Genomic DNA, 12,727 nt, shown 5'->3' with positions numbered 1-12,727 from the left:
AACATTTCTATACGCGAGACTTTGCGTTCACATGTTTCTGCTGCTCTAACACCAACACTGTCAAAGTCAAAAAAAAGTCAATTGCCGTTGCGCGGATTCAAGACCAGACTTGCGACGCTCAGCGTGTTGTTGACAGGCTGAGGATCATTTAACGCCAGAAACTCTCAGGATGCCACACAATGCGTTCAGTTTGCTCAGTTGCTTCAGTCGACAGAGCTCCTTCAAAATCCGGGGCCAGATGTGTCTTTACAAATGTCACCATGTCCTGCTCGGGGAAAAACAAACAAGCAATGACAGATATTCTGTATTTAGAGTCAAACCCTTCAAGCGGTCTAATCCTGGCCTGAATGAGAGCTGGATTATCGTATGATACAGTGAAACCAGTGGAGAGGAAGAGCGTCAGGAGAGAGGAGGAGGTGGGGCGGCTAAAATGAAGTTGGATATTCATTTTATATTCTCAGGGGGAAATAATTATTTTTGCTTCTAAAAGCAGGAGGTTATAAAAACACATTTTTTGGTCACATAATTTCCCGTTTTTCACACCATCACTACTTTTTCATTGTTAAGTGTTCAAAATGAAACACTGCATTATAATTTCAGTAACTTGTCTTGACTTTTTTGTGTCGTAAACGTAAACGTCTCACTGTTTCTTTAAAACGATTTAAAAAAAACTAGAGAGAATAGATTAGGATTATATGACGGCGTACACTTCCTGTTCACATACCAGCATACACGGATGACCCTTGAAATGAAACATCTGTAAGTGGTTTTTTTTGGATTAATTATCTGAACGACTCATGAAAACTCTGGTGTGTTATTTTCAATCAATTCCGCTGATGTTACAATTGAACATACCATCAAATTCACAATATTTGCATCGATGACGACGGTGAGAGACTCGCTGTGAAAGAGGACGACAACAAAGTAGCAGCACACAACCGTAAACATGTAAAACTAGAACGTTTTATTCATTTTTCTATAAAATCTCAGTTGTTTTTTTTTGTTTTTTAGAAATATATACAAATGTTCTCTTGTGCTTTAAAACAGCAAAGGAAAAAAAAAAAAATGACGGGAAACTCAACTGTGTGTACAAATAAACTTTTCACGAACGAGTGCTTAGTGAGTTCAGGGTGTAACTGGACGAGCTGCTCTCACTTCAGTTCAAACATGTGACGCTGCTTTGATTTCAACACTCGTGTCCTTGACCATTTGCCTCCTTGCATTCTCTGCAGTTTGTCAATTTGTTTTTGCCTGTAAGGAAAACATCTATTGCACATTATTCAAGTTGCCCCATGGCACATCCAAAATGGTTCATTCCACTCTTTTTTGTCTTGGGAACAATACTTTTTTTTTTTCTCGTTCTCTCTCTACCAAGTTCCTCAATAGAATAAGTGAATCCAGGAGTAGCAGATTTCTTTTTCTCAAACAAAGGCAGCGCTTGTTGCACAAGATGGCTCAAAAACACACACACATCGCATCATTTTTGCATAAATAAAACTTGAACCTTGATTCTTTTGATGCCACTTTGAACACAAAGTCTCGTTCGGATAAGAGCTTTACAAGTATTTTTTTTGGGTTTATGCAAAGCGAGCCAGCTCATACACAAGTCGGCGGAGGCCGCGTGGGCTCGTACTTCGCGTTGTGTCCTTTGAGAGATGGGTGCGGTTTGATGTAAGGCCGGCTGCTGGTGAACACGCTGGCGGCCTTCCTCCGCGTCCTCTTCTTCAGCTTCCGGCTGAACACGTTCTGCCACGACTGCAGCGTCTTCGACGTCCAGATCCACATGCCGCTCGTGATGCCCACCACCAGCAGCATGAAGATCTTCACCATGAAGATCTCCACGGCAGGAACGGAAGCCTTCATGACGCACTCGCCCGCCTCCGGCCCGCCGCCGTCCACGCACGTGTGCTTCATCGCCAGGATGCGCCAGTAGTCCATGTTGAGCCGCTCGTAGAAATAGCAAGCAATGACACAGGTGGCTGGGACAGTGTAGAGCACGGAGAAGACGCCGATGCGGACCATCAGCTTCTCCAGCTTGTCTGTATTCTCGCCCTCGGTTTTCATTATCTTGCGAATGTGGAAGAGGGCGACGAAGCCCGACAACAGGAAAGAAGTGCCAATAATAAGATAGCAGGAAAGGGGAATTAGCACAAAGCCGGTGAGAGCTTTGACATCCATGCTGCCCACGTAGCAGACGCCTGTCAGCTCGTCGCCCGCCACCTTCCGCATCACCAGGATCATGATGGTCTTTACAGCGGGGATGGCCCACGCTGCCAGGTGGAAGTAGCTGCTGTTGGCCTCGATGGCTTCGTGACCCCACTTCTTCCCCGCAGCCAGAAACCATGTGAGGGTCAAGATGACCCACCAGAGGGAGCTGGCCATGCCAAAATAGTACAGGATGAGGAACACAATAGTGCAGCCGGTGCTCTCCAGACCCTCCTGGATGACATACTGGACCCCATTGTCTCTGTCACAGGCGATCCTGTCGGCTCCGACAAAGAGCCGTATGAGGTAGCCCAAGGAGTAAACACAGTAGGACATCGAGAGGAAAATGATGGGTCTCTCTGGGTATTTGAACCGCTGTGGGTCTATGAGGAAAGTGAGCACAGTGAAGGCGCTGGAGACAAAGCAGAGAATGGACCAGATGGCCATCCACACCAGAGAGAACTGCTTGTCTCCCTGGCTCCAGTATACATCCACTTTAGGGTAGCATTTAGGGGCACAGGACTCACTCTTCTCCACAAAGTGGAACTTGCCGGGGTTGCTGCACGTCTGCTTGCTGCTGCTGTCCTTAAGCGGCAGCTCGTGGCCACTCAGCGGTCGCTGCGGCCGGAAGTCCGGCGGCTGGGTGTGGGAGACTTTGGGGGGCTCGTCTGAGCCGTTGGTGGGCGCCTCCATGCAGAGGTTGTTTGGGTCGTTTTTGGTCGGCAGCCGGGAACAGTCCAGAGAGTCGGGCCAGAGGAAGTGGAACTGCTTCAAGATGGGTGCGCATTTTAACTTCACCTGCTCGCACATTACCCGACACGCTGGAATGGGGTTGGACACTTGCTCTGTGCACATGGGCGCGTACAGCGAGCACAGGAAAAATTTCAGGTGACTGTGGCAGCCGTACTGTATCAGCGTGGCAAACTCCTGCAGCTTGATCGCCGCCTCTTTTTGGTCATCGTGGCCCATGAGGTTTGGCATGCGAGTCATGTTGTAGCCTATGTCTTTACACTGGGGGATGTTGATGTGCTGACATCTCCCTTCCCCTGACCAGTCCGGGTCTATGGAGCTGATAGTTGCGCACCTGCTGCTGCACAGGACCAGCAGCAGCACACAGATGAGGCTCATGTTAACACACGGACACGCTCCTCTCCTCTCTCGGTGAAACGACACAGCAGGCAGAATGTTCACTACAACAAACATGTTTCTCTCATCCAACAAAAAAAGAAAGAAGTGATGATTTCGGGCGAGTTTGTGAGCGATCGATGCGAGTCAAACTTACACAACTATCTGTAGGGCGATCGCGTTCTCATTTTGAGTGTAATAAAGACATATTTCCCGCGGTTGTCCACAGATGTCTCCCCCGCTGGAAGCAGCGTGCGTCCGGGTCCATGGTTTCATGCGCTCTCAGTTCATGGATCACCGCGCGTTATCGGTTTGAAGGGATGAAAACAGAAGTGAAGTGTGTTCAGAGTAGTACCCTCTCACACTCTCTGCGTCCTCGCGTATCTTTCCACTTTCAGTCCTGGGCGAGAACTCAAAAATGGTTTAGTCCAGAACGCGCGGATGTTTCCTCAACAGGAGGCAAAAATAAACTGAGTAAATATCCCAAGAGATTTTCGCCTTAATGTGTCCCAAAACACGGAGGATTGTGTGCTCTGCGTGCGCACAGGCAGCTGCTGGCTTCAGTGGCTGCGCTCGTCTGCGCCGCTGCTGCTGGTCTGAGACTCAGTCCCCTCCCGGTCTAACCTGCCAAAAGATCCGCCTTCAAAGACAGCTACTTTACATAAGAAAGACGACACTGACACGCGCATTACTTTCAAATCGTGCGGAACAGCGTGTTCATTGCGAGCGGCTCCAGAGGCTCACAGCGAACTTTCCTCTCGTGTTTGTGTCCAGACGCAGACTTTCACTTTCACATTTTTTTACAGAGAGAATCCCAAAAATGTTGCACAATACACACACGCGCGCGCTCGCGCGCACACACACACTGCAGTGTTAATGAATGACAAGTTTGTGTTCCCCCCCACACACCTTTTAAAAGTGTATGAATCAATTAATACTAAGAATGTTTACAACATTGGTGAAGGGGAATTTCATTTAGAATTCCATGTAAATTTAAAAAAAAAAAAATCTGGCATATACTATACTATATAAATAACTTTATATTATATTTTGTGGACATATGAAAATGATTCGTAACTAAAAATGTGCAGAGATATTAGAACTACATTGTTTAAGCCTAATAACAGAGGATGGACATCGCTTAAGGCGTTCAAGTGTTGTCTTCCCCTCATAACGCTGTACTTTTGAAACCAATGATCAATGTTTTGTTGACAGAATGTCAAAGAAGCACTTGTTACATGTATGCAGAGGAGTTAAAAAGTTCCCAAATCTCTTTGATCAGTCATTTTCTGGCAGAGACGTCACTGTAGTGCCAGCAAACATAATGCTCATCACTACAGGATTACGTGTATTACTTGTGTTTTAGTGAGTAAAAAACATGCACATGTTCTTTGAATACAATACATTCCCCATAATATATATATATATAAAATATTAGTCAAAAGTCAAAAACAAAAAGGCTAAATTATACAGAAACAGAGATATGCAGTGAATTTGTCTGTCTGTTGCCTCGATGCAACTTCCCATGACATTCTTCCAAAACCAGAACAAACCACTCCTGGGGAACATGTGTAGGATGTGAAGGATGTTGATAAAAGCGTTTCCCAATTTAGAATCTGTTTATAATTTAGTAGTGTGGGAATCTGTGTGTTCTGGCCACTTTTCTCTGGGTCAAATTCAACGACACCTTGCAGTCATTTCCTGTCTTTTTCAGCGAGGGATAAAAAAAAACCCTGCAAACATGTAAGGAAGGGTAAAATGCTTTTTTTGTTATGAAAGTGTTACATCACTCACGGTGACATCTGCTCACTGACCGTTTGCACATGAGCATTTTTTAAATAATGTTTTCAGTTCTCGATGCCAACGATGACTTAAAACCAACCTTACAACCTCAGAACAGACTCTATCGACGCTTGACTCTTTTGCAAATATGGGCCTGTGCTGCAGGAAATTGCTCTGTGTGAAAAGATCTATCACATGATGTGCATATTTGCATTCATTCATTCATCTTCTACTGCTGCATCCTCCACATGAGGGTTGCAGGGGGGCGCTGGTGCCAATCCCAGCTGACATAGGGCGAAAGGTGGGGTACACCCTGGACAGTCTATCATGACAAGGCAAGACACGGCACGGCACGGCACGGTTTCATTTGCATCTCCCCTGCAAAAAAGTACCTACTCAACATGGGCGGAGTCACGGCTGCATGAAACTGCGGTGTCTTCGTCACACAAACGAGTGACTAGTGACTTGTAAAGCAGTAAAACTATTTGTTCAGTTCTTCCTCCATGACCGGAGCACAGACTCCGTCACAGGGTTTGTGATGCAGTGCTGTCGCTAAATACACCAGACTCCACTGTTAAATATTGATATTTTAGACATTTCCCTGGTAATTGTTGGAGATTAACCCACGTTTTATAGGATTGTTAAGTATTTTTAACTGATCTACAGTTCGGCACTGTTCGGCTTGATTTCTGTGTCTTCTCTTCTCTTCTCTTCTCTCTCCTCTTCTCTTCTTCCAATTGTCGTTCGTATTTATCTCTGTCTCGGGAACTGGAACAGGCCTCTCTGTGATCCAGTTTAGAAAATGGATGGATGGATAAGCTTTTACCAGCCCGTTAAAGTGAAACACAGCACTTTTATTCAATCGACTGAATAGAGTGCTTTAATAAATTGCATCAGTGCACGCCGATGATGCATCGCTTACGCAGCAAGTGAGGACTCCATCTCGGTTTTGACATCACCAGCCTGTTCATGGAGAAATATAGCGTGTTAATCTACAAGAAGAATAGCTATTTTTATGTGTGTGTTTATGTGAGCGAGATCCTCCAGACCTCGCTCACGTTACCGTGTAAAACAGTCGTGCCAGTGAGATTTATACTCGGGGCCCAAATCATGGTCTTCGTCAAGTAAACTTGCACATGCTTTCACGTTTTTTTTTTTACAAGAGTGACTAAAGTGCTTTTAGAGGTATTTCTAAAATGTGTCTGGGGAAGATGAGAAACCTGGCACCAGTGCGCATAAATGGTTTAAGCACAGCATATCTTAGTGGGGGCTGTTCAGCTGTTGGAGCTCAATATGTGTGGAGCAGCGGCATAAATACAGGGTATGAATACACTTACAAACACAATACACTCGTCCTATGCAGCTTGGGTTTCGCTCATCCAGCTGTTAGCGTTTGAAGAGGTCTGCTCAGAACACGACCTCTAAAAGAGCAGAAAAAAACTGAAACATACACTGTATAATTTTAGTGGGAAATTCACAATGGCATGCAAACCATTTTCTCTTTGTCAGAGGTTCAATAGCAGCGCTGGACGTTCTATAGCCTGACCCCCGCTCACACAGGCACAGACAACAGCTGACAAGCCATCACTGTCCCTCCCTCACTACTTACACTTTTATTATGTCGCCAACGTGTGCAAGCGACGACAAAAAAGACACGACGGCTTTAATGTGAAGAAGGATAATGTAATATCAGAGTAATATCAGTGCATCGACCGAGGCCGGGCCACTTCGGGTCTCCATCTTTGATGGGAACCCTGTCTGGCACATTTTAAAGCAAACAGCCGCTGCCTTTGGTGTAATGACACTGACAAGATAGTGTTGTTTGCACACTAGTTTGTGGTAATTTGTCGTCTTTGTTGTCTTCTCTCCTGCCCGCTTCTCTTTCATGATTGTTTTGCCGGTCATGATGATATCTCTTTGAAAAGGAGAAGAAAAGCAGAGGAATCGGGGCCCGTTCACTCTTTAGCATCCATAGCCTCGGCAGCTTCTACTGTTTCTTTCATGTTGTTCTTTTTCCGTCTTTTTTCCCCCCACCATGGCTCATTCCTACTCACATATGTGCAGAATATGCACACACAAACACTTTATCTCATCTCTGCAACCACAACAGTGTGACAAAAAAGAAAAAGGGGAAAAAAAAAAGCGGCGCGGCGGCTCCATCTCTGAAAAATCAGCAACTGTGAGATAATTCTGTAACTAATAAAGTGGGTTGGAGGTTGGGGGTTGGGGGCTTTGATGGCTGAAGCTGAAAAGATATTTTATTTTTTGTGTGTGGGATTTGAGATGTGTGATTCTATGGAGCGAGCTCGCTCCCCTGCTGCTAGGCTCTGGCTGGAAGCTGGCCCCCTCTGGCTAATGTTATGGAGAATTGGAAGAATTTTATGGCTGTCTTTTCCCCCAGCCCCCTTTTTTTTTCTTTTGTTCCCCTTTGAAGAATGACTTTAGACATTTTATTTACATATTTAACCACGGATGAAAGAAGTGAAGGGTGAAGAAACAAAGCTCCTTGGGCTCTTAAGGGAATTTTGATCAGCGAAAATGAACGGAGGCCAATGCATTTTTTTGTTTGCAGTGCTTGAAATGAAAAAAAAAAAAAAAAGCAGCACTATCAAGGTGACATTTCTGAAATTGATGCTCTTGCTTATATGATGGGAAATATGATCTAATATCAGGAAGAATGATAGTAATATTTCACTTAATTGCTGCGGTTTGCGGAGCGGCTCGCTGTTCCAACATGTGAGGTATGCTTTAGGAGAGATGGAGCGACATTTTTAGACATGTTTAGCATTGTTGCCGGCGATGAAAGGGCATGTTGATTAAACGTACGGGTGGGGTCGGCCTATAATCTTCTTATCCAAGGCCCTCCTCTTCTCTTTCACTCCGCACAATGAGAAGAAACAACACACTCAGTTGGAGGTGAGGCTATTTGTCTGCATGCCCTGTCCATTGTCCACGGATCCTGTTCTCCCCCCTGATTGCATGAGTTCGGCATTTAGCTCAGGATGATCCTATTTATCAACAATTTCCCTCTCATCGCCAAAAACACACACACAAAAGGCACAGATGCAACATATGGAAAAGGACGTAAAACTGTGATGACTCGGTTCAGAGATGTCTCACAAGGACGCTCTTGTCTTTAAATGCCGGCGCTTTAGAAGAGCACCAGCTCCAATAAAGGGTCAGGCATTTTGAGGAAACGCAAATGACTCGCACAATGAATTATTGAAGGTCCCTGTCATCATCAAAGCCTGCAGTATTCTTCCCTCGTGTGGTTTGAATAGTTCAATAAAGTGACTTATTAATGAGGACTAATTCCGTTCACTCCTTCCCCACATTGCTCCAGTGAAATCTGCTTTGTTTCACTGCCATCAGATGAAGCTTCGCCCTTTGACCTCATTCATTACAAACTGCGGTTGATGAGAAGGATCGCGGGTGACCTTTCGTACGCGTTTACAGACTAGATTAGCATAATTAAACGGACGGGCGGCGCCGCGAGGCCAATCGGCGATAAACAGTGTTGTAATGAATTTTGTTTGTTACGAAGCCCGGGAAACATCTGGGTAGAGGCTGCTTTGAAACAGCAATATTAGTTTAGCGGGGTGTGCTTACATCATTCACTTTCATGTGGTGGTCGTTTAAAACGGAGAGGAGGGGGAGGAGGGGGAGGAGGAGGAGGGCTGAGTTCAGCAGCCTGAGACGAAGCCATGAAACCATAACAGTTACAGTCGTTCGCTTCCATAAAATTATTTTTGGTGTTTGAAAATCACATAAGAGTGGGGGGGTTGGGGCTCATAGCTTCTACAAAGTTCTTTAAAAAAAAACAAAACACAAGTGTGATTATTGAATACTATGGATGAAGGAGGGGGAAGTAAAAGTCAAAAAGGGAGTAAGCATTTGATTGCCTGGGTCCGTGAGGGACGCTGATGGTGATATTATTACCCGAGGTCCTTGTGGGGGCACTTGAGTGTGAATTGCTAATCAGGAAGGGCTTCTCTGGCCTAATCCCTCTTTGAGTGGCCGGTGTGGTATCAGCGCGTCTGAGGAGACTCCCCACTGCTTCTGGCTCTGGAGGCTCCATTCAATTGTGCAGTCCTCCTGTCCCATTCCCACAGTCCCCTCACACTGTGCGCCCACAGCCACACACACACGCACACGCACGCACAGACGCACACTCGCGTGCACGTGCACCCACACAGCACACATCCTCCTCTACCCCAAATTAGATTAGACCCTTCCCTTTCTCCCCAGCAAGGCGCTGGTCTTTTCTCTGCCCGGTCATTTATTCCAGCCTTTTGTCTCTGCTTCATAAAAGAGAAACAAATTCCCAAACAACTCTCCTCCACCGGTTTGGGGAAAAAGATGAGGGGAAGGGCGCAGTCCTGAGGTGAGGCTACAACCCTTTTTGGTGTGTCAGCTCTAATGATGTGAGGGGAAGGAGAGTGCAGTGAGAACAGCGCCAGCTGTGCCTGATGTCAACCTGTTACTCCTACAGCAACACTCGGCCGTCTCTGACAGCAGCACTCAGGATCTCTTTATTGTGGCCCCTCGCCCACATTGTCCAACATTTGCTCTGCTTGGCCGTGAACCCTCCCTGACTAGAATAGATAGAGCGCACTTGGCGAACTGTCTGCACGACTTGGGTCCGAGGGCGTCCCGTAGTAGAACTTGTTTTGATCCTGTGTGTCTTCTTTCCTTGTAAATCAGTAATGGACACTGACACATATAGGCAAAAAAAAATAAAGGCCTCAGTTGAAAGCGTCTTGTGTAAGAAAGCTTTTTTCCTCCCTCGTCCATGTGCAGCGGAGCCATCCCAAAAGCAGCAAATTGAGATCAAAGCAAAATTAAAGCTGACTCGTTCAAAGCAAGATAAAAATGTGTGAGCCTGCAGCGATATTTTCTCTATTGATTTCCTCCTTTGCTTGCACTCTGTGGTCCTGACGCTGGCTGTGCTGTGCTCAGCACCAGCGGTGGAGATTCCGGAGCTGCTGCAGGGAGAGAGGAAAGTGACTATTGATACAGACGGGAAAAACACTAATAATGATCAGGAATAAACAGATTTCACAGAGCGTGAGATCTAAGCCGTCGGGGAACTTTTCGTTCCCCTGCAAAGTGTGTTTTCACTTTGCTCCGTGACCCTAGAAGGGATAATGAGAACATCTAATGACAAGCATGCAAGTGGCAGGAGGAGTGAGTGTGGGAACGGCATTGTTTTGTGCTCTTATTTGCTATGAATCTTTGGACAAAAGAAGCTGTGTAGAGCCAAGATTTGTCATTGTCTTCTCATCTGGAGCGTGGGTCTCTTTTCTAAAAAGGAAACACATGTGGAGCCTATCACTCTGAAGCTGATTTAGATTTGCCACAAGACTGAAGAGTGTTTTTTTCTAACACACATTTCACACTGGCTATTTTTTTTTGTTGCTTTAATGTTTGAAAAGAATGAGGCGCAGATGAAGTTCCCTCGGCGCTGAACGGGCGATAACTGCAGACTTAAAAGATGTCAGCTTTAATTAGAGAGCCAGAGAACGTGATGTTCCAGGAATAGCACACACAGCCAGCGGAATTCTTTTCTTTGTTACGGCGAGCACAGATCTCCACGTAATTACGGGTTATTTATCGACCTGCACTGCAGGTTGTCAACAAGGTGTGAGGGAATGAATGAAGGCGCAGGTGAAGGATTCGGCGTCGCTGCATTTGAAGTCATGGGAGGGACTGACGAGCCTCCGAGTGAAACCTGAACAGGTATGAGGACAACAATTAGTGTTTTGACACCACAGGCCAGTGAGTGGAACAATGTGGATGCTCAGAAATCTAAAAATGTCTGGCAGTTATAATAAATAAGATATTATCAACTTTGTTTTCTGCATCATTTGCAGCACATCCGCCCTGCTCTCACCTGGAGGAGCTGAGAGGAACATGAAACACGCTGAGGAAAATGTCTTTTAATCTGTTTCAGATATTGTTTCATAGCTGTAAGCAGTCTTACCTCATCCGTGAGGCTTCCTTCTCAGACAAAGGATCAGTGTATCCGGAGGCATTCCTCAGGCTCAGATATCGAAACAGCACTAAATAACCTGTCATTCCCATTCTCGGCGACAGGCGTTGCTGCGTGATCGTACTTGCGGTCCATTTTGGACACGTCAAGGTTCAAAGAAGTCTGGTGGACGATAAGAGCAAAGGCAGTGTAACTATTATTAAAGCTTTCTTTTCATCGTAACATATAAAATGTGCATTTTACCCACCCAGCTGTTAGCATCTGGGATGTTTGCATGTCTTTTTAATGTCGGGCTTATACAATAATTCATTTTTTTTCTAAGGTCATTTAATCTCTGTATGTGTGTATCTTGGTGGAACACCTGTTTTACCTAGTATTGACAATGATGCCATTATTAATCTCCACATTACCACATAAGCAAACATACACACATGCTTTTATCCGATTTAGTAGGTGCGGCAGACAAGGCCATCGCTGCTTCTTGTCAATTGTATCAGAAGAGGGATTTACAGTTTAATTGGCGGTGGCTCTTTTAGCAACTGTGATAAGAGACACAACTCATCAAGCCGACATCAAGCACAGACGGCTGTTGCTAGGATGTTAGATGTGCAAGCGACTGGTGCAGATTGAGTTTGGGAGATCCAGGCTTGGTCCAAGCTCTTCAGCTCGTTATAAAAAGCATTCGTTGCCTAAAGCTTGGAACAATTCTTTGTCTTTTGCTTCAGACAAATCAATCCTCAATCACTGGAACCAATGGAAAAGAATTTATGTTTCTTGACTAAAGGTGAAAATAAGACACTTAAAGTAATACATATAGTAATAATTACCATATTTTATAACGACATGACATATTGTATCTATAATATATGCAGTAACTAACAATTCTACAGCAGCTGTTTGTGTTTTGGGACGTCCCTTTCCCAGTCTCTATCCAAAGTTAGGCTAATATTTACCATACCATCACGACGAGAGTGACATCATTTCTTAAATAACTCTTGATTTTGTTGTGCTTAGTCTGAACACCACTTTAGAAAATAACTAGAATAGACAATGTTGAACGAAAGCGAGAAAAGTTTACGTCTGCGTTTGCCTGGGAGGCAGAACAAGTGGAGGGCAAACAGAAGGTTCCCGCTTCAGATGCTGCCTTGAGTGTCAAGTATACTGTTGACAGTCTGCAGAAGTTCAGAGTCAACATATACTGCTCCTCTAAACAGGGCGACAACAGACGGCCCACTGTAGTTCAAACAGGTCAGCGGTGAAAGACAACACCAGGAACGGCTCCGTCCTCTGGGACACAGCTAACTATCACCCGAAAGAATGGGACACGTTGTCACCACCACAGCACACTCACACTTTGTTTGGACAAACAAGTCCAGGTTTCAGCCTCACATGGTTTCAACAGAGTGCCTTGGTGTGTCAGGTTCAGGACATTTCCATTAGCACCTTTAGGTGAAACCCTTTCATCTGACCGTAGTGGAGCTGTTAACCTGCCGCTGTGACGGTGTCAAAGCAAACAGACCTGGCAACACCTGGAGGAACTCCTCAGCTCAACAGAGGCGAGGAAACAAAAACAAAGCAAAAGAGGTATGTCTGCTTTCTGCAGGTGTTTGTTTATGGCTGTTG

General features: G+C 45.3%; 1 protein-coding gene across 1 annotated transcript; it reads right to left on the bottom strand.

Moving 5' to 3' along the window:
• Positions 1–941: 941 nt before the first annotated feature.
• On the bottom strand, positions 942–4,030 carry fzd10 (frizzled class receptor 10). Its single transcript, XM_058637001.1, has one exon. The coding sequence runs from the start codon at positions 3,406–3,408 to the stop codon at positions 1,597–1,599; it is 1,812 nt and encodes a 603-aa protein (XP_058492984.1). The 5' UTR covers positions 3,409–4,030; the 3' UTR covers positions 942–1,596.
• Between the last annotated feature and the right edge of the window lie 8,697 nt (positions 4,031–12,727).

This window comes from Solea solea, chromosome 8 (genome assembly GCF_958295425.1).
Source record: "Solea solea chromosome 8, fSolSol10.1, whole genome shotgun sequence".
NCBI lineage: Eukaryota > Metazoa > Chordata > Actinopteri > Pleuronectiformes > Soleidae > Solea > Solea solea.
The sequence above is the reverse complement of the archived record's forward strand: the minus strand, read 5'-3'. Positions and strand labels throughout refer to the sequence as shown.

What these genes read in the sequence shown, in the direction of transcription:
- fzd10 (XM_058637001.1), bottom strand. Translation starts at nt 3,408, where the DNA reads ATGTTTGTTGTAGTGAACATTCTGCCTGCTGTGTCGTTTCACCGAGAG.